Below are 21,754 nucleotides of genomic sequence, written 5' to 3'. Positions count from 1 at the left end.
TGTAACGAGAAGGTTTGGCTTCAGGCTCGGATTCCATCTGCTTTCGTATCAAACGAAAAAAAAAAATTTTATTTATTTATTTATTTATTTAGCGTTTGCTATTTATTTCTAATTGTAAGCCAAAATTTGCACGTTAGTATATGTAGTGATATGGTCTCTAGAAACACATACACAGTCAGTCTTCTGCAGGCTGTCAGAAGTCTAGACAGCTTCCTTTGTGCATTCTCAATAATTATATGTGAAAATTAATATTTCAAGCAGACTAACTGCAGATTTTTTTTCTCACAAATAAATTTAAAGTGGAGCAATTAAGGATTAAACTTTAATAAATCGCTGAGGGAAAGATTAAAGGGGGAAGGTTACCCCAGTGGCAGAGAGTAAGCCTAAACACACAAAGCCTGCAAGATCAGAATTAATTCATGTCAAATTGTAAAGCAATATGGGCTACATGCAGTAATTGTTCAGTGTGCACTTATGTGCTAAATGTATATGATAAGTATTTTTTTAAAGTCTACAACTTTAAAGAGTTCCTTGGATTGTCCCTACCTATCAGAGAGGTTTCCATCACTTTAGGAAGTCAAGAACCTTTATCCAAAAAGCCCTTCAGGAACATTTTTATGCATTTCTCTGAGTGTATATGTACACAATTTGCACTTTGAAAACTATTGATTTCACACATGCGTGTGTGCATGTGTGCGTGCGTGCGTGCATATGTGTGTGTGTGTGTGTGTGTGTGTGTGTGTACGTGCGTGGGTGTGTGTGTGTGTGTGTGTGTGTGTGTGTAATAACTGATGCGATCTGCTTGGCTCCCTCTGCGCGCAGGAACAGCCTCGGGCAGCGCTCCATCACAACTCATCACAGCAAGCCGAGATGGAGGAAGGCGCCTGTTTCATAAAGGAAAAACACAATCAGAGCAATTTCTTTACGTCTCTCTTTCAGAAAAAGATCGTGCTCAGATAGTGTTTAGGATCCCGAGCGCAGAGATTTGCGAGGTCGTCAGTGGCTCCAAGAAAAGTGACGACAGGAAAACGCAAAACGCTGGACGTCTTATGTATCAGGTGAGAGGCTGTGTGTGTGTGTGTGTGTGTGCGTGTATGGGGGTGTGTGTGTGTGTATGGGTGTGTGTGAGTGTGTGTGTGTGTGTGTGTGTGAGCGCTCGCCTTTCAGTCAGCTACTTTTACGCATGTGCAAAAGAACTAGCGCAAACTGGTGTTACAACACTTTATCCTGTCCCTCTTCGTGCACCGTAGTTTTACCTGTGTGGAATGACAGCGACGAAAACAAATCTGTATTAGTATAATAAGTACTACATGTATATAAAGGGTGTCTTGGTGGTACAGTGGGTAGTTGCTGTCTCTATGGTCTTCGTTTCCACCCTGAGTTCGGGTTACTGCTTGTGTGGGGTTTCTCTGCACGTTCTCCCTGTGTCCAGTGTTTCCTCTGGGTTCTCCAGTTTCCTCCCACTTCCCAAAAACATGCCGGTAGTTAGACTTAGACTGGCTACACTAAATTGCCCCTTCGTGTGAATGTGGGTGCGTGCATGGTGCCTTATTGTTTCGGCCAAAATGCTTGATTTTGCTGTGGCTTTTTGAAAATTTTGTGATATGAGTTTTTTGTGGGTTTTTTTTTTTACTACTTATCTTTCACAGTGATGTTTGTTGGTAAATGTTTGTCTATTCCACACTGCAATTTACATTTTATTATGCCATGATTTAACTTCTCAAACCCTTAATTTGGCAGAAGCTCTTATCCAGAGCGACTTACAGAAATGCTTTGAAGTCTCAGGCTAAGAATAACATCAGTCTAAAAACTCTGTTAGGAGGTAATATAGTAAGAAAAGCTCTCAGACAAGACTTTTTTGAAGTGCTAATTTAAGCACTTTAGGAAGAGGTAGGGGGCGCACGGTGGCTTAGTGTTTAGCACGTTCGCCTCACACCGCCAGGGTCGGGGGTTCGATTCCCATGGCCCTGTGTGTTCGGAGTTTGCATGTTCTCCCCGTGCTGTGGGGGTTTCCTCCGGGTACTCCGGTTTCCTCCCCCAGTCCAAAGACATGCATGGTAGGTTGATTGGCATGTCTAAAGTGTCCGTAGAGTATGAATGGATGTGTGAGTGTGTGTGTGATTGTGTGCCCTGTGATGGATTGGCACCCTGTCCAGGGTGTACCCCGCCTTGTGTGCCCGATGCTCCCTGGGATTGGCTCCAGGTTCCCCGTGACCCTGAAAAGGATAAGCGGTATAGAAGATGGATGGATGGATGGATGGAAGCGGTAGGTCTCTAGACGCCGTTTGAAGACCGCCACTGACTCAGCTGTTTGGACATCTAGGGAAAGTTCATTCCACAGCCTAGGTGCCAGAACAGAGGAGAGTATTGATGCATGCCTTCCTTGTACCCAGAGAGATGGTAGGACCAGTTGAGCAGTGCTAGAGGTTTGGAGGGAGCGTGGTGCATTGCAGGGTGTGATAAGTGCTTTGAGGTAAGTGGGTGCTGGTCCGTTCTTGGCTTTGTAAGCAAGCATCAGAATTTTAAATCTGATGTGGGCAGCTACAGGAAGCCAATGAAGGGAGCGTAGCAATGGGGTGGTGTGGGAGAACTTAGGAAGGTTGAAAAACAGGCATGCAGCTGCACTCTGGATCAGTTGCAGAAGTCGAATGGCGCTCAGAGGCAGACCTGCCAGGAGTGAGGTGCAGTAATCCAGTCTCGAAATGACAAGGGACTGAGTAATGCATATTCTTCTATGTGTGTGCTGATCCAAGGGTTAGGTATTGTATGCCATGTCTTTATGGAGCATCCAACCTGACTGTCATCCCAGCTAGCCATAGTGTGCATCACAGCCCTGCTTTCCATCACTCATGCTATAACATGCTGTTTTCTGGCCTCCAAAGAGGATGTAGGCAGCTTTTTAAAATAGGCAAATGGTTGGTGTAATTTAAGTTTGACCATATTGTAAGAAACAGACATTTTTATCTAAAAAATCTTTTCAGTGTTCATAAATCACTTACTGTTTATTTTCATTACCACCTAACACCCATCCTATAATTACCAAAGGTTTTCAAAAATCTGTTTACTGTATAATGTGGCATTGGTGATGGGAATGTGTTTGCTCATGTGATGTGTGGGTGTTTGAGACTGTAGCCTGTTGGTGATACATTTATTTGATGTGCAATTAATAATTCTGCATGCTCATTACAGAAAATAGTGACAGGTTGTACATTACCCAAGGAAACAAACGTCTGTAAAGATAAGTGTTTTGTTAGATAAGGTTTTGGTATAAGTGTTTTGGCTCAAATATGAGATGTGCTTTTTTTCGCATGTTGATGTTAATTTTACAGAAAACTAAAAACATGCACAAATATTACAACCTATTTAACTCTTTTAGTTCTCTGTCATCTCATAAAGGTGTTTTAAGGGATAGGTATAAAGGTATAAAGTGCAAAATCATTTAGAATAACAGTCCACATTTCAATCGCAACAAAAGATGTTTAAAAAAGCACTCAGTTGCCAGTTTATTATATGCACCAACCTTGTAGTTACATCCATGTGCCATGTCACAAATGCACGTTGTTGCTATTTAATAACTGACTGTAATTCGTCTGTTGCTGTGTGTAGACCCCCATCTACCCATTAATCAATGCAAAGGGTCCACCATAGGTACACCACTGACCAGGTGTTATTTGTGTTGTGTTGCACTGGTAAGGGGATGTATCAAGTTCAGCCATGTTGCTGGAGGTTTTAAACACTTTGATGACACTGCTGGGCTGAGAGTAGTCCACCAATCAACAATATGCAGCCAACAGTGCTGTGCTCAGGAACTCAGAAACCGATGTTTGATGAAGGGTTAAGTGTTCATTAACACACACCATGTATAGAGAAAATGACTCTCTAACTGTTTGCCAACCAGGTAAGTGTGCTTAGTAAATTGGCCAATGAGTCTGCTTAGTATACACAGTATCATGATTGATACACTCATACTATCATGTCAGTGTGGTGTAGCGAGCTGGGAAAGAAACCGCTAACATTGTTTTGCCTCTTCTTTCTCTTCTGTGGTTAACATCATTACCTCAAGCCACCGTCATAGGTGTGTGGCATGGTTCTTAGTGGTATTGCCAATGAATTTCATGGCAGTGTCGCAAGTTTTGTATTTAGCAGTGCTTTTGTTGAGTTTATCTGCTTTGTTGAATTTGAAGTATTTCCAAATTTTATGCCTCCACTACTCTACTACTGATTAGATTTTGGAATTGATCCAAACAGGATCAAGATCACAGCAAGGTCAAATGTCAGAAATAGTGTTTCTTTAATAGCCTCCTTACTGTTTGAATAATATTTTAATGGCATTTCTGCCGCACAAACTAGTAACAAGAAGGACTAGACTTGTTGGTGGTTGAAGCATTCCCGTCGACACCATCGGCATTGAGTTCTACTTGTTGATTTAAGATACTCACTCACTCACTCTCTCACTCTCTCTCTCTCTGGACCAATTCTCCAGTCTGAATCAGTTTTTTTTTCATTACAACTGCTGTGCCGAGTACAGTACACCACTCAAAATAATAGCTCATCAGTAATGTTTTTATGTTGGCTTTTTTCCACTGATGGATGGAATAAAGAGGGGCTGGCAAAATGTGCATTTCCATCCAAAACATGGAACTCAGCCTATGTAGAAATTGGTAATTAGCTGATGAGCTGAATCAGGTGTTTGATATGCGAATTAAATACTAAACTTTGCAGTAATGTGGCCAAAACTGGAGCTTGACACCCTTAATAATATGTGCATACACACTCTCTGACTCTGTTCGTCAAATCCGGGTTTTTCAACCTACGCAACATATTTCATGTCGATAGTCGGTAGTAGCATTCAAACTGCTGCCCTCAAGTATTGAAGATGTTAATGTGAGCTTGGAAACATTTCAAACACAAGTTACTAATCTCTTCTCTTCACACCACCACTCATGCATATAAATAAAGTCTCATTGTGTATATCTACCTTCCTGATACCTAGTATATGATATAATACAAAAACTATACTTAAAAAGCTATAATTAAACAAGTAACGATTCAGGCCAGATCCTATAAGATTAAGTTTTTAACCTTTTTCCTTTTTTCAATTTAAACATTATCTAGGCTATGCAGCCATATCGGAGAATGTTGGATCAATTTTTCGATTTGAATAGTTGTTTTCTTTACACCTCTAATAACAGCTCACTCACATGGACATGTATAACAGACATGCTACACAATCTAAGCCTAATAGTAACCAGATTTTAAAAACATATTATAATTTAGCAAAAAATTTATAATATGGTGAAGTTTTCTGTAAGGAGATTATTTAAAATTTAAGAAATCTTTGTAACTATCACTTAAGTTTTCCTCCATTTGAGAGCCTTCAGGACAGAGACGTTTGTGCTTTTCAGATACTCAATATAAATACGTATCAAACTGCATTTTTTATCTCTGATTAACTACAAGAGGCTGGTGAGGGAACAACTGTTTATATATAACATATTTTTGCTATAACGTAAGTGATAACAGAACCTAACTTGTCCCATGTATATTCCACAACATTAAATGTTATTAGAAACAATTCAGTATGATGTGTCATTCTTTAATAAATTTAACATTGTGCTTATTGGCACACTGCTGTGGAGCAAGAGACATAAACACATCAGGATGTACCGTTATTGGAAAGTAATCAACTTTGCCATGGTAATGCATCACACCTCCCCATCGTTGTAATTTTTCCACTCATGTTTGATTTGGATTTCGCAGATTTTTTATGTGATTGTTGTGGCCAACAATGTGGTTTTTTTTTGTGATTTTTTGCAGAAAACGAGTTGAATTGCACTAAATTGTTTTGCATGGTCTTCCGCGGTGATGTTTGTTGGTAAATGAGACCTTTTTAGCTGTACTCATGTTCGACACATGAATCAAAGAGGGCTTTGGCTGAATGCATGTAGTGATAACATCACATGATGCGTCTTGGCCCAAATCTATGGAAAATCTGTGGTAAATCTGAAAAAAAATTAAGCTCCTCGGAATATTGTGGAGTTTGCTTTATTTTGTGTTCATTTCTGCGATCGCAAAATTGCAAAATCCTGGAGGGACTGATTCTTCACTAAACAGGTTGAGTCATCTACAATGGATTGACCTAATAGGGTAAAGCTGGACATCCTGTTGTTTCCATATCAACTACATTACCTTTCTCACTTTCTCATGTAGATTCTGCACATTTAAGTTTTACTTTTTTATGTATTCCCCAGTCTCTTTGTACACTGAAGTGTTATCACTTTGCGACAGCCCAGGGCTTTGGCAGTGGTTTCAGTTCTATCGCACCATGGAGTTCCTTTCCGCAGAGCTCCATGCCGAGCCTCAGAGGGAAAAGTCATTTATGGCACTGCATATGCTCTGATTTTTTTTTTTTAATTCCTTCTTCTGAACTTCTCTATCATCAAAGATTACTCTGGGACACATTACCTACCTGCACACACACAAAAAAAAATCCTCCAATCCAGCACATAGCCATGAAATGAGTCTGATGTGCCTTTTGAAGAGCAGGCATGTTATTTCCCTCATGCCCACAGGCCAGCCTGCCATGCAAATGATTAGGAAATTAAAATTAAAACTATAAATATATTCTGCCTCTCTCTCTCTTATCACCATCTGCACAAAGTGCATACAAATCAAGCCCAGATCAGGGCCCCAGCTCAGGACTCTACTTTAAAGCTGGGATAATTTCTAATTGGGTATCTAGGTGTGAAATGGGTTCTTCTAAGGGGAATTTAAAATGTGAAGGAGACGAGAAACATTTTTACCCTCTCACTTTTTTCTTTTACCTTTAAGAGATGTCATTGCTGGTTCTGGTGACATGCCTGCAAGTTGTAACAGCAGAACGAGACAAAAGAATAGAGACTTCTCATTTTAACTCGAAAGCTCACAGGATGTCTCTGCAACAAAGAGCCAAAAGAGGATGAAGTCTTCTGCTACATGTAAATGCATTTCACTAAATGCATATAGCTGAAGTTTAGGAGTCATACTCAAGAGCCTGCCAATTGCTCTTTGGTGGTCATAGGATTTAAAACTCACAACCTTCTAGTCACTTTCACTTTAACTGCAATCACTGCACTTATTTCCACCACCCTGACAATGAGCACAGTGCCACACTAACTTACACTGATCTTTAGACTGAGTTCATAAAGGTATCATTTTATATGTACATAATATTTAAAAAGTTGAATGTGTTGTTCATGTTTTATATATTTGGTAAAGCAGATAGACAATGGATCTTTATTTCTACTGCCTCTGATGAAACTTTCCAACAAAAAAAATCATTCAAACAAACTGATATTTAAATCAGAATCGTGACATGCTCTTTGAACTGATTTAAAACATTTCACACATTTCTTTAAGATAAGTTGTCAACAGATTTAGTGCATCATAATACAAACTTAACCATGAAATCATATCTTTAAGATTTAAGGAAAGGCCTTTTGATTTATACATGAATAGCAGGGTTGTACATTTACAAACCAGCGAAGCGGAAAATTCTTGCACTCAGTGAATATCTATCCAACCATTTTCATTACCATTTATCCTAAACGGGGTCACAGGGAGCCTGGAGTCTATCCCAGGGGACTCAGGGCATGAGGTAGGGGACACCCTAGATGGGGCGCCAACCTATTGCAGGGCACAATCACACACCCATTCACACACTACAGACAATTTGGAAATGGCAGTGAACCTAAAATGCATGTCTTTGGACTGGGGGAGGAAACTGGAGTACCCGGAGGAAACCCACAAAGCACAGGAAGAACATGCAAACTCCGTGCACAGAAGGTGGGGAGGGGGAATTGATCCCCCAACCCTGGAGGTGCGCGGCAAATGTGCTAACCACTAAGCTACCATACCCAAGGGGACAGTGAATATGTTGATTGGTAAAATATCTTATTTTGTTTACTCACCTTGTAATGTTATTAAAAGTAAACACAGAAATGTATTAGACTATATAATTATATGAAAATTATGCAGACCCCAGTCACACACTTGAAGAAGCATGAGATAAATGCACAGTGCTTCAGTGATTTGCAAGTGTATGTGTGTGAGATTTAAAACATAGTCACATTCTTTCATGTCTTTTAAAGTAGTCCTATATACTGTAGCCTTTAGTTTCCCCTCCACCTAATTCTAGCATTGTGTATCCAAGTGTGTGAGACGGAGTAGGGGTAAGTTTTAATTTTGGTGATGCGCCCTCCCTTTTCTCTGCACCTTTAAGAGCGCCTGCGTGCCTGAGCTCATAGCTGAAGGTCATTAAAAAGCAGGGGGGCGGGGGGGCTCTCAGCTCTCAGCTCTGCGGTCCAATATAGCGCATGCGCACTGCCCCGGGACTCATACACTCTCAGACCGCAATATGGCGAGAATGCCTGGCAGCGGGCACAACTGCCGTGGCGACGAACGAGACTTCGAGGACGGAGAAGAAGGAGAGATTCAGGAGATCCAGATCACGGTGGACGAGGGTGAGGAGTGTGAGGATGAAGAAGCCGAGTTGGAGCCCAAGAACTGCGAGAGCGAGGAAGCGGTCCTTATGCAGAATATAGACCAGCAGCGCGGGGGACACGAGCTGCACATGCTTCTGGACCCCGATGCTGATGAGGGAGAGACGACTCATCTGTCCGTGTCGGAGCGCTCGCGTCTGAGCGAGAACACGCGCTTGGCCACGCGTTACGCGGTGCGGATCTTCCGCGAGTATTTGAGCGAGACGGCACAGAGTACGAACTTCGAAAGCATGGACAAACACGGACTCTGCAGAGTCCTGCGCGCGTTTTACTCGGAGGCGCGCTCCAAGAGCGGCCAGTTGTACAGCAAGTCGTCGCTGATCAGCATACGCAGTTCGCTCAACCGGTATCTAAACGAGCCGCCCTTCTGCCGCACGCTCGACCTGACCAAGGACCCGGAGCTGCGCAGTGCCAACCTGGCGCTCGCTGCTGTCATCCGCCGCCTGGAGGAACAGGGCGCCGGACCCGTGGTTCAGAAGCAGGCGATCACGCGCGCCGACCTGCGCAGGCTCTACGCGTCTGCCGCGTTCAGCGCGCGCACCCCATTCGGTCTACTCAACAAAGTGTGGTTCGAGACGTGCATGTACTTCTGTACAAGGGGTCGAGAGAACCAGCGCGAGCTCGAAGAGGACTCTTTCGGGCTCGCCACGGACGAGGACGGGAGGAGGTTCGTCTACTTCAAAGCGCTCGGGCCGTACCACAAGTCCCGCTCTTCATCCTGGAGCAGGAAAAGATCAGACACGGATGAGGAAAACCTCCCGCGCATGTACGAAACCGGCACGGAGTTTTGCCCTTATGCAAGCTTTGTGAAGTACCTGTCAAAGCGCAACCCTGCGTGCAGGGCTTTTTTCCAGCGCCCGCGCGATCACTGCAGCGAAAACGACACGACGTGGTACGAGAATAAAGCCGTGGGTAAAAACCTGCTGGGCACGAGGATGCAGATGCTCTCTCGCGCAGCTAAGCTCTCCAAAACCTACACCAACCACTGCATCGGCGCCGTCTCCATAGCAACGCTCAACAGCGTCGCCGGCATCGGCTCGAAATTGGCGCCGCTACATGTTGCACCGGAAATGGTCAACGGAAGCCAGCGGCTGCGTCGCGACACCGAGGACTCACCGGACCTCGAGACGCGTAAAATGTGCAAACGTCAACGAACGGACATTTATTCCGCGTACGCGACGGGACCGGAGTCTTCCCCGAAAAGGCTTTGCGTTCGTCCTGGTGCAGAAGGCGCAAACCCTCCGGTACCGACCAAAGTTAGCGCGGATTCCGCGGCCCCCGTCGCCCCTCCTGCGCTTGAGCACAAAGGGGAACCTGCACTCGTGCTGTCTGCGCAGGTAATAACAACTTCAGGTGTAATTCAGAACAAATATTCACAACGAGATGAAATCGTTGTAAACTGGTGCACCCTACGGCGTTCACACGTCGCGACTCGGTTGCTGTCACAATGCAGACTTGTGTTTTAGGCCAGTTCCCGTGTTCTATTAGCTAATCAGGAAACAGTTAGAGTACCTGCTGGTCACGTAGTCACTTAGGGATGCCCAATTCCAGTCCTAAAGGACACATGTGGGCCCATTCCCCTGCTCTGATTCAACTCAGCAGCTAAGAGCAGGTTTAGTAAGTGTGTTTGACCTGGAAAATCACCAGACTGTGGACCATGAATCACGCTGGAGTTGGGAAACCCTAATAGTCAGTTTAGTCTGTTTTTGCCATTACTGTTCCACTATGACAGAAGCACTGCTCCTGTAACAAGCTGAAAAAAGGTGGCATCTCTCGTTCATTCTCATGTTCATAAGTATCTCTATGCAACATTTTCATGCTCCATCATTGTGTAAATATGCAATTAATGTATTCCTTTCAAAAATCTACTAAACACTTAAATAAATAAATGAAATGCTTTGCTGTCTCATCTTTGACTCATCTGTGTTCATATGAAATATTTGTCTGCTGGAGTATGACAAATATTTCTAGTCTTCATGTAGGGCTTCATTTAGGCATTTGTAGCTCACACTGTGTTGCTTACACTTCAGTCCTAAACTATGCTTGTTACAATCCTGACTGTGATGTCAATGGGGTTGTATCTTACCTACACATCATACAGTTACCGTAGCTAAAGACTGGATCTGATTGGTTAAGATGTAAGGTCTAATAACTCCTACATTCAGCATAACAAAACAATAGGAAATTCTGAAAAGTGGTTGGAATCCAAAATTCTCAACGTTTTCAGGAAAAGTGTGACGTATGAATTGTTCCAGCCCCTGTACTGATACAGTGGTTTCAGGAAAGAAAGAGCTCCTTCTCTCCAACTGTTATGCATCATACACACACAAAACGACAGATTATTAACCAGACCAGCATGTACCTTACAGTTATTGGGTTGTTGTTTTTTTTTACACAAAATGTATAATACCCAAGTCCATACATTTCTATTTGCTTTAATCATAATCATTACCATAGACAGTTTTTTGAGGTTCCTCCTAGTAAAACATTCACCCTTTTACTGAGGCACAGGTTCAAGCCCTAGCTGTACCATGTCATAGCTTTGACCAGACCAGAGTTCCCTAAAGAGTGTTCATCAGCGCTGTGTAATGTGGGGGATTATGGTGCGATATGGTGACACAGTAGAGGACGTGGGAGAGAGACGTCACTTCCCCAGCCGAGTGGAAGAGATTAATTGTATTAGAAACCAGAAAAGAGAGATCATACCTGTGTACATCCATAAATAAATAGCAGAACATGAGATTAAATGGGAGCACATATCCGGACTAGGTGCTGCTTTAGCACAAAATCTGCATCATTATAGAACGTGAATGCTTGTTTTCAGCTCAGAGAGAGAGAGAGAGAGAGAGAACTGTTTTCTAGATGGTTTATCCTCCAAGATTTCCATTGAGACAGTTTCTAAATAACATTGCTGTTTTTGGTTTTTATTCACATTTTGAAGAGTCCTGCTGACGGCTGTTGCATTGTGCATAGATAAATGCTGACAACTGAGTTCACCGATACCTTTTGTACAGCACAAACAGAAATTGTCTCAGACAAAGCTGGAGCATATGCTAATGACAGTAGTTGTAGCAGTGTCACAATAATTAAATTACCTCTTTTATTAGCTAATGCCAAATGTATTAACCCTTGCTAAACTAGTAGTGGTATCACCAATCAGTATAATATGTGGTTTGTGTACATGTTTTTAAAAAAACATTTTTCAGTCCAGTTGTTTATCAGTAGTGTGACCTACATTCAGCACTGTCCTCATGTCGCATGATTGCATGAGCTATTAGTTGTACTAGACATCCAGTGCATTCCCACAGGAACACACTGGCTGCCCCTGGGGCCTGTCTGTCCAACTGTTTCACCCTCGGATTGTCTTTTCTCTCACACATACAAATTTCCATCCAACTACATACCCATACTAACACAGTTCAAATATATTATATTTATACACGCTTTCTCACTCATACCTTGCTCTTGTATATGTCTGTGCCTCAGGAACATCGTAGCAGCATGGCCATGTTGACTCGGCCTCGTTTGGCACAGTCGCCATCCTCCCCAGTGGGTACAGCTGGCATCCCCACACCGGCCCAGCTAACCAAGGCCAACGCACCAGTGCACATCGATGTGGGAGGACAGATGTACACCAGTAGTCTCGCTACGCTCACTAAATACCCAGAATCTCGGTAAAACACACACACTCCTTTAAAACCAGGGCCCTTATTTATCAACATTGTGTTGAAAAGGTTCTAAATCGTTTCTGAGGCATATAATTGTAATAAAAACAAAGTATTGTGTGCACAATAAAATTGGGATTCATCAGTGTGTATACACATATCATACGCACAAGTGTACATAATAAAGTTGAAGAGATAGGAACACATGTCTCCATTTATGGTCTAATTCATGGAGTAAAAACTGGGATTTCGTGCTTGGGCCATACCACTAGTTGTGATTTACACAACTGAATTGATTTTCTGGTGGAAATTTAACTTCAACAAGAATACAGTCAAGCCTTTGTCACTGGGAAAGCCAGTGACTGCTTTCCTGTTTCACATGTGCCTGTTGTACATCGGTATAGAGGGAGCAGCAGCTCATGAGCAAAGGTTTTGGTGCAGCAAGACAACATTAATAATGACATAGCCTCAACCAAATTTAATACAAGAGGTTATCAGAATTGACTTATGCAATAGGCTACTGTCTAGTGAATTATTGATTAACCCTGTAATAAGCAGCTGAGAGTTGACAACATACAGTCATCCAGCATACAGTCTCACGGCTCATTTAGAGTGTTTCAGCCATATCTCTGTTCAGTTGTATTTGATAGAGCAAGTGTGTTTGCCATCGCCATTGTCACAGTCTATGAGGTGCTCACAGAAGAGCTAATATCATTAATCAGGGTTGCCAGGTTTCAGCAAAATGGATCTGTACTTTGGAGACAAAAACACTTACACTGACTTTATTTGCAAAAAAAAAAAAGATTTAATTTGAATTATTTTCTATAACACAGCTATATACACAGTTTTTTGTGCTTTTTTGCAGAAAACTACTTGAATTTGTGAATTTGCAATTGAACGAAATTGTTTTGCACGTTGTTTGTTGGTAAATGAGACCTTATAGCTGTACTCATGTTTGACCCACATGAACCGAAGAGGGTTTTGGCCGAATGCGTTTTTGGCTGAGGGTTTTAGGCATAATTCTGGGGAAAATCTGCAGTAATTTTGAAAAATTGCAAGATTCTCTGAATATTGCGGAGTTTGCTTGTTTGTGTTAATTTCTGCAATCACAGAATCCTGGAGGGACTGATATATACACTATATGGCTAGGAATGTGAGCAAATAAATGGAACAAATCAATGAAACCTGTTGGTAACTCAAAATAGGTCATACGTATTTCAATGGAATTTAAAATGTATGGGGTGATTGAGGACTTTATCTGTATTAACATTTGTTGAATGGTTGTTATTGGTATACTGTTCCTATGGACGAGAAACCACTGTGTAGGAGAAAAAGAGAGATTATGGTTTGCAGAAATGCATTGTTCAATTGTTGGTATGAGTGTTTACACAAAAAATTTGGTATTCATGAAAATCCTGTAAATTAAAAAAAAAAACATTTATATCCTAGTCCTGCTCTTGACTGTGTGTAAACTTATGCATAAGAGTCCTAACTAATGTAAAACTCAACTGTAAAACTCGATCAGTAAAACTCGACTGATTGGCTTTGAATCTTATAACTTGTGATGAGTTACTCCTTTTTTAGAGACACTGTCAAGTTCAAATCATTTATTTCTTTAAATATCAGTATTACATATTTTTAGGCCCGTCGTTTCATATACACCTAAATGGCATTAAGGAAATATTACATACTAGGACGGCAAGTCAACCCAAATCAATTTTAAGATATACTCACTCTCTCTAACACTAGTTGGAACAGCTGGGTAGAGTAGCCAAAAATTTTACCTAAGTAAAACTACTTAAAATAATTACTTGAGTAAAAGTAATAATGTTAATACTTACTTGAGTAAGAGTAATAAAGTATCCAATGAGAAGAAAACTCAAGTAGCAAGTTACTAGTTACTTCGGATCTGATTAAAATGAAGGGATAATCCTGAATCTCAGACTACCTGGAGAACTGTAAGTCACGCCTCTCCTTCAAAGTCTGTCTGTTCTGTTTATATGATATAAAACCTGGGTTCAAGATGAAGCAGCATATCCAAGTCCTGTGATGGGTACAATAACACACAACCTGTCATTTTCAACACAAAATCTCACACACCCCCAATAAACAAACATTTTCTGTCTTTATTTTCACATGTTAACAATACAAACTTGTCAGTATCTGTATTTAAACAAGACAACAGAGAACAAAAGTACAGACCATGACACGGAACAGAAGAGAAAGTGTGTGGAGAGAGGGAGTGATTGTTAGTCTTCGGCCATTATCTTCCGCTAAAAAAGTGTGCGGTTGTTGCAGACACATTCAGACCACTGCAGTATATTGTGAAACTTGTGACCTCATTATACATGGTAGCAAAGTAAACGTACATTTCTGTGATTCAAAATAAACTCGAGTAAGAGTACAAGTATGGCCAGTTAAACCTACTCTTAAAATTTAAAAAATCCAAGTTACTCAAGTAAATGTAATGAAGTAAACGTAGCACTACCCACTACCCACCCCCGGCTGAGGCGGTGCAAATGGCAGAATTGGTATTACTGAAAGAGTTAGCAGATGATGCCCCTAGGAGGCAATGGATATTTAGAGACGGTTCTGCTTTTTTCTTTCGGAGGATGAAATCTGGCTTATAAGTCTTTTAAGTTTGCTTATAAGTCTATAATTTTGCCACGGCATCTGGTCAATTTTAAAAAGCTGTGTCATGTTTTAGCATCTGCTGGTACCAGAAAAACTTTGTCAATTAGCAGTAATACTTTTTTGGGGGGGTTCCATTTTCTTCTGACCTCACTTATATTGCGCATGGACAACACTGAATTTACCTCCATAATTTCTCTACATATTTTGGTCTCTTCAGGTGCTGTGACTCCACTGGATACGCTACTAAATAATGTTTTTTTAATTTATTGTAGACATGAGTCAAAAGTACTCTACCTTCTGCCTCAGAAGTACTCAAGTTCTGCCTTCTGCCTCTTTTGGCCATTTTGAGCTTTCCACTTTGTGAACTTGAACTTTTTATGGAGCTTTGTGAGTGTCACCAAATGTAAATCAGCTGTGGTGTGCATGCAGCCCGGTAATTTACGGGTGATTGCCATTTATCAACATACACACATGAATAGGAAGAAAATCAGCTTTTGATTTGAGCTATAGGAAGAGCCTTAACCAGCATCAGCCCTGCACTTTTTAACCAATGCACATGAGAACAACTGATTGCAACAAAGTAAAATAGAGAAACAGGAAAAATTAGGCACTCTATGACATGAGATGCCATTTCCTGTTTCTTCAATAGTCATACTGAATCTGTTTTTTTTTTCTCATGTCTTTCCTTATGTGTGCCTTTTGTCTAGGTTTGTCATCTGCATTTCTTGTACTTCTAAATATATCTGCCTTTGTGTGTGTGTGTGCTTGTGTGTGTGTGTGTGTGTGTGTGTGTGTGTGTGTGTGTGTGTGTGTTTGTTTGTGTGTCTTGTCTATGCTTATTATCTTGCTGACCAGTACATTTCTGCAATGCCAGGGAGTGTTAAAGTCTCCTGGCTGCTGACTGAGTCAAGCATCAAAGAAAAGAGCCTGCAGCACTGGGTATCCAGCCAGCTTGACATCTTCTCTCTCACAGACCCTCAAACAATTCACATTCACACAGTCTCATACAGCGTCACACAGTCTTACATAGTCTTATAAACACAGTCTCTTAACACCATCTCACATATTCATACAGTCTCACACAGACTCTATGTCACACAGATTCACACAGTACATAGTACAGTTCATAGTAGGACATAGTGCTACACAGTCTCACACAGCATGACATCATCTTACACAGTATCATACAGACTCACATAATCTAATACACAGTCTCTTAATACATACAGACTCCCAGTCTCTTATAGTCTCATAGAGTATTATACAGACTCATTTATACAGATTTATACAGATTTCATTCAGTCTCTCAGTCTCATACAGTCTCAAACAGTCTCACACAGTATTACACAGTCTCACACAGTCTCACACAGTATTATACAGACACACACCATTTCATTCAGTCTCTCACAGTCTCATACAGTCTGACACAGTATTATACAGTCTCACACAGTCTCATACAGTCTCACACAGTCTCAAATAGTCTCACACAGTCTCAAATAGTCTCACACAGTATTATACAGTGTCATACAGTATTATACAGTCTCACACAGTCTCAAATAGTCTCACACAGTATTACACACTCTCAAACAGTCTCCCACAGTATTATACAAATTCACACATTGTCAAAGAGTCTCATACAGTCTCTCATTGTCTCATACAGACACACAGTCTCTCACACTTTCTCATACAGAGTTTGATACAGTTACATAAACTCATGAAGTGTCATACAGACTTTACATATTCTCACATACACTCATGATACATTCTCAGAGAGGAACACACAACAGACTTACACAGTCTCACACAGTGTCAAACATATAGGCAGTTTTGCATTGTTATACAGCAATGTCCTGGCATCACAATTCCACTAGAATTCCTGTGCCCTAGGGAATTTATTGGTATATATGATATATAGTGTGGGAATAAATATTGGACGTGTCAACATTTTTTTCAGTAAATATATTTCCAATGAGGCTATTCACATGCAATTTTCACCAGACATCAGTATTAACTCAAGAAATCCAGAAATATAAAGAATTCACAACACTAAATTCCATAAATTAAGTTATGTGTAATAAAGTGGAATGACACAGGAAACAATTATTGGACATGCTAAGAATAAGCAGTTCTCCAAGGCAAGGTAAGGCAAGGAACCAGCTGAAATCCTCATGTGAATAGCCTCATTGGAAATATAATTACTGAAAACAATGGTGACGCGTCCAATACTTATTTCCCCTACTGTACCTTCCTATTTTTCACGTATCTAGGCCCTGGCTGTAAACATATTCTCCATGTCCAGATGGGACAGTGGGTGTGGTCTAAAACATGTATTCTATGGTGATAAGTGACACGTGCAGTTGTGGTTTATTTCGCTCATGGCTACAACATATACAGCTTTGTCAACAGCATCCAGGTATACACAGAACTGTGACATCTGCCTAAGCAGCCTAGCCCCCAGCCATTCTGCTCTGCTACTCATGACTGATAATCATGTTGATGTGTTTGTGTGCGCATACACTCGGGTGCTTGCAGGGGAAGGTGCACTATCAGGCGCCTCTGTTGCATCTATTGAGCATGAGGCGCATTGTAAGACTGGCCTGCTGGGCACATATGGATATGCACAGGGAACCAGTGCACACACATACGCTGGTGTCCACTATAAAATGTGGTTTTTAATATGTTCACATGTACAAAGCCACAGATTCCATCTACCCTACTCCCTCCTCTTTATTTCTCTCTCTTTCTTATTTATAGGATTGGCCGTTTGTTTGATGGCACAGAGCCCATAGTGCTAGACAGTCTAAAGCAGCATTATTTCATCGACCGTGATGGTCATATGTTCCGCTACATCCTCAACTTTCTCAGGACTTCCAAGCTACTCATCCCAGATGACTTTAAGGTGTGTTTGATTCTGCCTCTATTCCTGTATTTGGGTTAATTTCTAAGAAGGGCAATCATTCTTAGGTCCATAGTTAAATGTATCTGCTGTTTATTTTAGGACAGATATTGTTTATATTGTTATACAGTTTATCCAACCAATTCATTGATATTCTGATTTAATATTTAGTGGATTGTAATTCAGCATACTTAAATGTTAGTGGTGTAACCAAATACGAATACATTATTCAGAATGAACAGATAATGTTTGAAATAGATATAAATACAGATACAAATAGGAGGTATATTTGTTTTATTTACAAGGCTTGCCAGAATATAGTTCATAGGGTATCTAGCTGAACTAGAGGTGTGCACTTTGACTGGGATTCTGTGACAAAACAGTTGGAGGTTTTTACTTGAATGTGGGTGAGCAGTCAGATATGAATCTTGTGGGGCAAGTTCATTAGAAAATGTCAGGCAGTTACAAATAAAAAAAATAATGTTATTGAAATAACAGTCCCACACACCTCTCTAGTTCAAAAAAAAATAAAAGGAAAAGAGTCATTTAGGCCACGTCTACTTCAGGTTTAAATCCAAACAGAGATACAAATATTTGGAGCACTAAACATTACACCTCTACGTACTGTATGGACATAAACATGCCCAATACACAGTAAACAGGTGAGTCTGCTGTATAGTTAAACTTTTACCCGTAGTAATTCAAAGTATCAATCTGAATTATTTTTTGATGTGTGTGTTTGAGCAGGACTACTGTCTGCTGTATGAGGAAGCACAATATTTCCAGCTGCAGCCACTGCAGGCAGAGCTTGAACGCTGGCGTTCGGAGCGAGACTCAGGGTGTGTGTCACGGGCATGCGAGTGTGTGGTGGTGCGTGTGGCTCCCGAGCTGGGCGAAAGGATCACATTGAGTGGAGATAAGGCTCTCATCGAGGACATTTTCCCTGAGATCGGAGATGTCATGTGTAATTCAGTCAACGCAGGATGGAACCATGACTCCACTCATATCATCCGGTTCCCACTAAATGGATACTGCCATCTCAATTCTGTACAAGTAGGTTGCACAACATATTTTACATGTAATATACACTCATTACAGGGTGCTTTATGATATTGTCTAGGCAGTAACATTGACTAAGCCTGCAATGACAATTAAGGTGTTCAAAATTTCACCACCCATATAACATCATGGGGTGCAATAACACATCCAATTTTTCAGTAAAAGACAATAAAATTATATTAATCAACAAAAGACATGTGCTTTACAAACATACAGTGTATACAGTTACACTTCCTACCTAACTGCACAGTTTACATGTAATTTATTTGTTTAAATACATGTTTCCCCTGGTTTCACCATTTGACTCATTGTTTGTGCCACCTGACTTTTCAGACTCTTAGTGCCACTTGACTTTTCATTTAAATCTTTTGCTTGAAACCGCGCTTACACTTAAATGTTTCAAATAAGCATGTTATTATAATAATAACAACACATTTGAATGTTTTGGGGGTCTTACCACAATACATTGTAAACTGAACCTGACAATTTTTTAAGTATCTATGAAAGGGCTACAACCTTGTCACTGCATCATTAAGGTCACTTGACATCTTGATGATGCAATCATGCAAAAAAAAAAAAAAGACTTTTGTTGTCAGAAATGACATGCGTTTTACAATAAGTTGAATCATTTAAAAGTTACTGAGAAATTAAAAAAATGTACTGATAGATTTTCTGTCTGCTTAATAAACTGTTAACCAGAAGAGTAATATGGTGTGTGTGTGGGTGTGTGTGTGTGTGTGTGTGTGTGTGTGTGTGTGTGTGTGTGTGTCTGAGGTTCTTGAGCGGCTCCAGCAGAAGGGATTTGAGATTGTTGCTTCATGTGGAGGTGGTGTGGACTCATCTCAGTTCAGCGAGTATGTTCTACGGAGAGAGATCAAGCACGTTCGAAGCGGGGTCCTGACTACAGTCATTCAAATTAAACAGGAACCACTGGACTAGTGGAAAATTATCTTTTTTCTAAAGGACAGGTTACAGCCTTTCAAGTATATATGGTCATATGAAAAAATAAATACATCCCGTGGAAATTGTTGGCTTTTTTGACATATCTGGACAAGCAAACATTTGAGCCTCTTTGAAACAGTATCTATTATTGAAGTTGATATACTTGAACAAAACCACAATGAAAAGTAGCTTTTTCAATAATTTATTCAACAGAAATGTCAATAGATGTGATAAACTTCTGTGGAAAAAGTAACTACACCCGTGGCCTCAGAAGCTAGTATTTCCCCCTTTAGCATTTTGCATAATTGTCCACCAGGCTTGCTCGAATTTTTGACTACTCTTCCATGCAATATTCTTTCAGTTGCAAGATGTTTGAGGGTTTTCACGATATTTCAATGGGATTCAAATCTGGGCTTTGACGAGGCCATTCCATAACCCTCCATTTCTTCTTTTTTAGCCATTCCTTGGTGGATTTGCTCATGTGCTTAGGAACATTATCCTGTTGAAAGGTCCACTTTCGGTTCAACTTCAACTTTCAGACAGATGGCCTCACATTATCTTCAAGCACTCTTTGATATGATTCAGAGTGTATCAACTTTATAAATATGCACTGTTTCAAAGAGGATCAAATGTTTGCTAGTCCAAATATGTCAATAAAAGCCAACAACGTCCATGGGGTGTACTTATTTTTTCACATGACTGTACAACGGGTATATACAATAATCAACTTTTCAGTGTTAAAACGCAAAAAAATTCAAATAGATCTGCCACATAAGATTATACCAAGGCAAAGGTTTGTTTTAAAACTTTTTTACTTGGTTTACCAGATTCATGTCCACCAGTATCATCAAAAGAAGTCAAATCAAAAGCAACTCTTATCCAGGTCTCTGTACTGTTACTATTCCCAGACAGTTATCTTAACAGTTTTATCAGATTATGTTATTACCAGACATCACTGCACACATACAAAAGCACAAAATAAAGGAATATGCAAATATTTTTTTATGGTTGTAAAGAGTGTTTATTATGGCTTAGTGGTTAGTACATTTGCTTGCACCTCCGGGGATGGGGGTTCGAATCCGGCATCTGCCCTGTGTGTGGAGCTTGCATGTTCTCCTTGTGCTTCGGGGGTTTCCTCTGGGCACTCTGGTTTCCTCCCCCTGTCCAGAGACATGTGCTGTAGGCTGATTGGCATTTCCAAATTGTCTAGAATATGTGTGTGATTGTGCCCTGCAATGAGTTGGCAATCCATCCAGGGTGTCCCCCACCTTGTGCCCTGAGTTCCCTGGGATAGGTTCCAGGCTCCCCTGTGACCCCGTGTAGGAAAAGCGGTATGGAAAAATGGACATATGGATGGATGAATATCCTTCCATTTTCCTTTGACCTCTCTTATCAACAAGACGTTTGCACCCATAGAACTATCACTCACTCAGTGTTTTTGTTTGTCGCACCATTCTGTTCAAACTCTAAAGACTGTTGTGTGTGAAAATCCCACTTGATCACTAATTTATGAAAAACTCAAACTAGCCCATCTGGCACCAACAACCATGCCACGGTTAAAATAACAGAGATCAGACTTTTTCCTCATTCTAATGTTTGATGTGAACATTAACTGAAGCGCTTGACCTGCATCTGCATGATTCTATGCAGTGTGCTGCTGCTAAATGATTGGCTGATTGGATAACTACTTAAGTGAGCAGGTGTACATGTGTTCCTATTAAAGTGGCCTGTGAGTGTATATCATGACCATTGTATTTAGTGCACATAGAACCTATGGTCAAGATATTGTAACGTATTGTTTCATTATGACTCTCTAACTTACACGCCGCTAAAAGCCCTAAGCAGCCATGTATTAATAATATTTATTTTCCATTTTCTTGTGATCTCGACATATAGTCAAACAAATAGTCATTTTCTTGTGATCTTGAAATAACCAAAAGCTGTTTTCTCACGATGTAATTTTACCCCGAGAAAATCTGCCTCTTTGTGAATGGGCCTGGTGTTACATGCACTTTGGC

At 40.8% G+C, this 21,754-nt stretch overlaps 1 protein-coding gene across 1 annotated transcript; it reads left to right on the top strand.

Annotated features, from left to right (window-relative positions):
- Positions 1-8,312: 8,312 nt before the first annotated feature.
- On the top strand, positions 8,313-21,324 carry kctd1 (potassium channel tetramerization domain containing 1). Its single transcript, XM_053614686.1, has 5 exons — positions 8,313-9,877; positions 12,027-12,214; positions 17,594-17,738; positions 18,483-18,788; positions 19,569-21,324. Exons 1-5 carry the CDS (start codon positions 8,396-8,398, stop codon positions 19,731-19,733), a joined length of 2,286 nt encoding a protein of 761 aa, XP_053470661.1. The 5' UTR covers positions 8,313-8,395; the 3' UTR covers positions 19,734-21,324.
- The last annotated feature ends 430 nt before the right edge of the window (positions 21,325-21,754 follow it).

This window comes from Ictalurus furcatus, chromosome 25, assembly GCF_023375685.1.
Source record: "Ictalurus furcatus strain D&B chromosome 25, Billie_1.0, whole genome shotgun sequence".
NCBI classification, from domain to species: domain Eukaryota; kingdom Metazoa; phylum Chordata; class Actinopteri; order Siluriformes; family Ictaluridae; genus Ictalurus; species Ictalurus furcatus.
This window is presented reverse-complemented; position numbering and strand designations above follow the sequence as displayed.

Coding starts and splice junctions, on each gene's coding strand:
- kctd1 (XM_053614686.1), top strand. CDS start 8,396: ATGGCGAGAATGCCTGGCAGCGGGCACAACTGCCGTGGCGACGAACGA. Junction 9,878..12,026: donor CACTCGTGCTGTCTGCGCAG/GTAATAACAACT, acceptor TCTGTGCCTCAG/GAACATCGTAGCAGCATGGC. Junction 17,739..18,482: donor TCATCCCAGATGACTTTAAG/GTGTGTTTGATT, acceptor GTGTTTGAGCAG/GACTACTGTCTGCTGTATGA.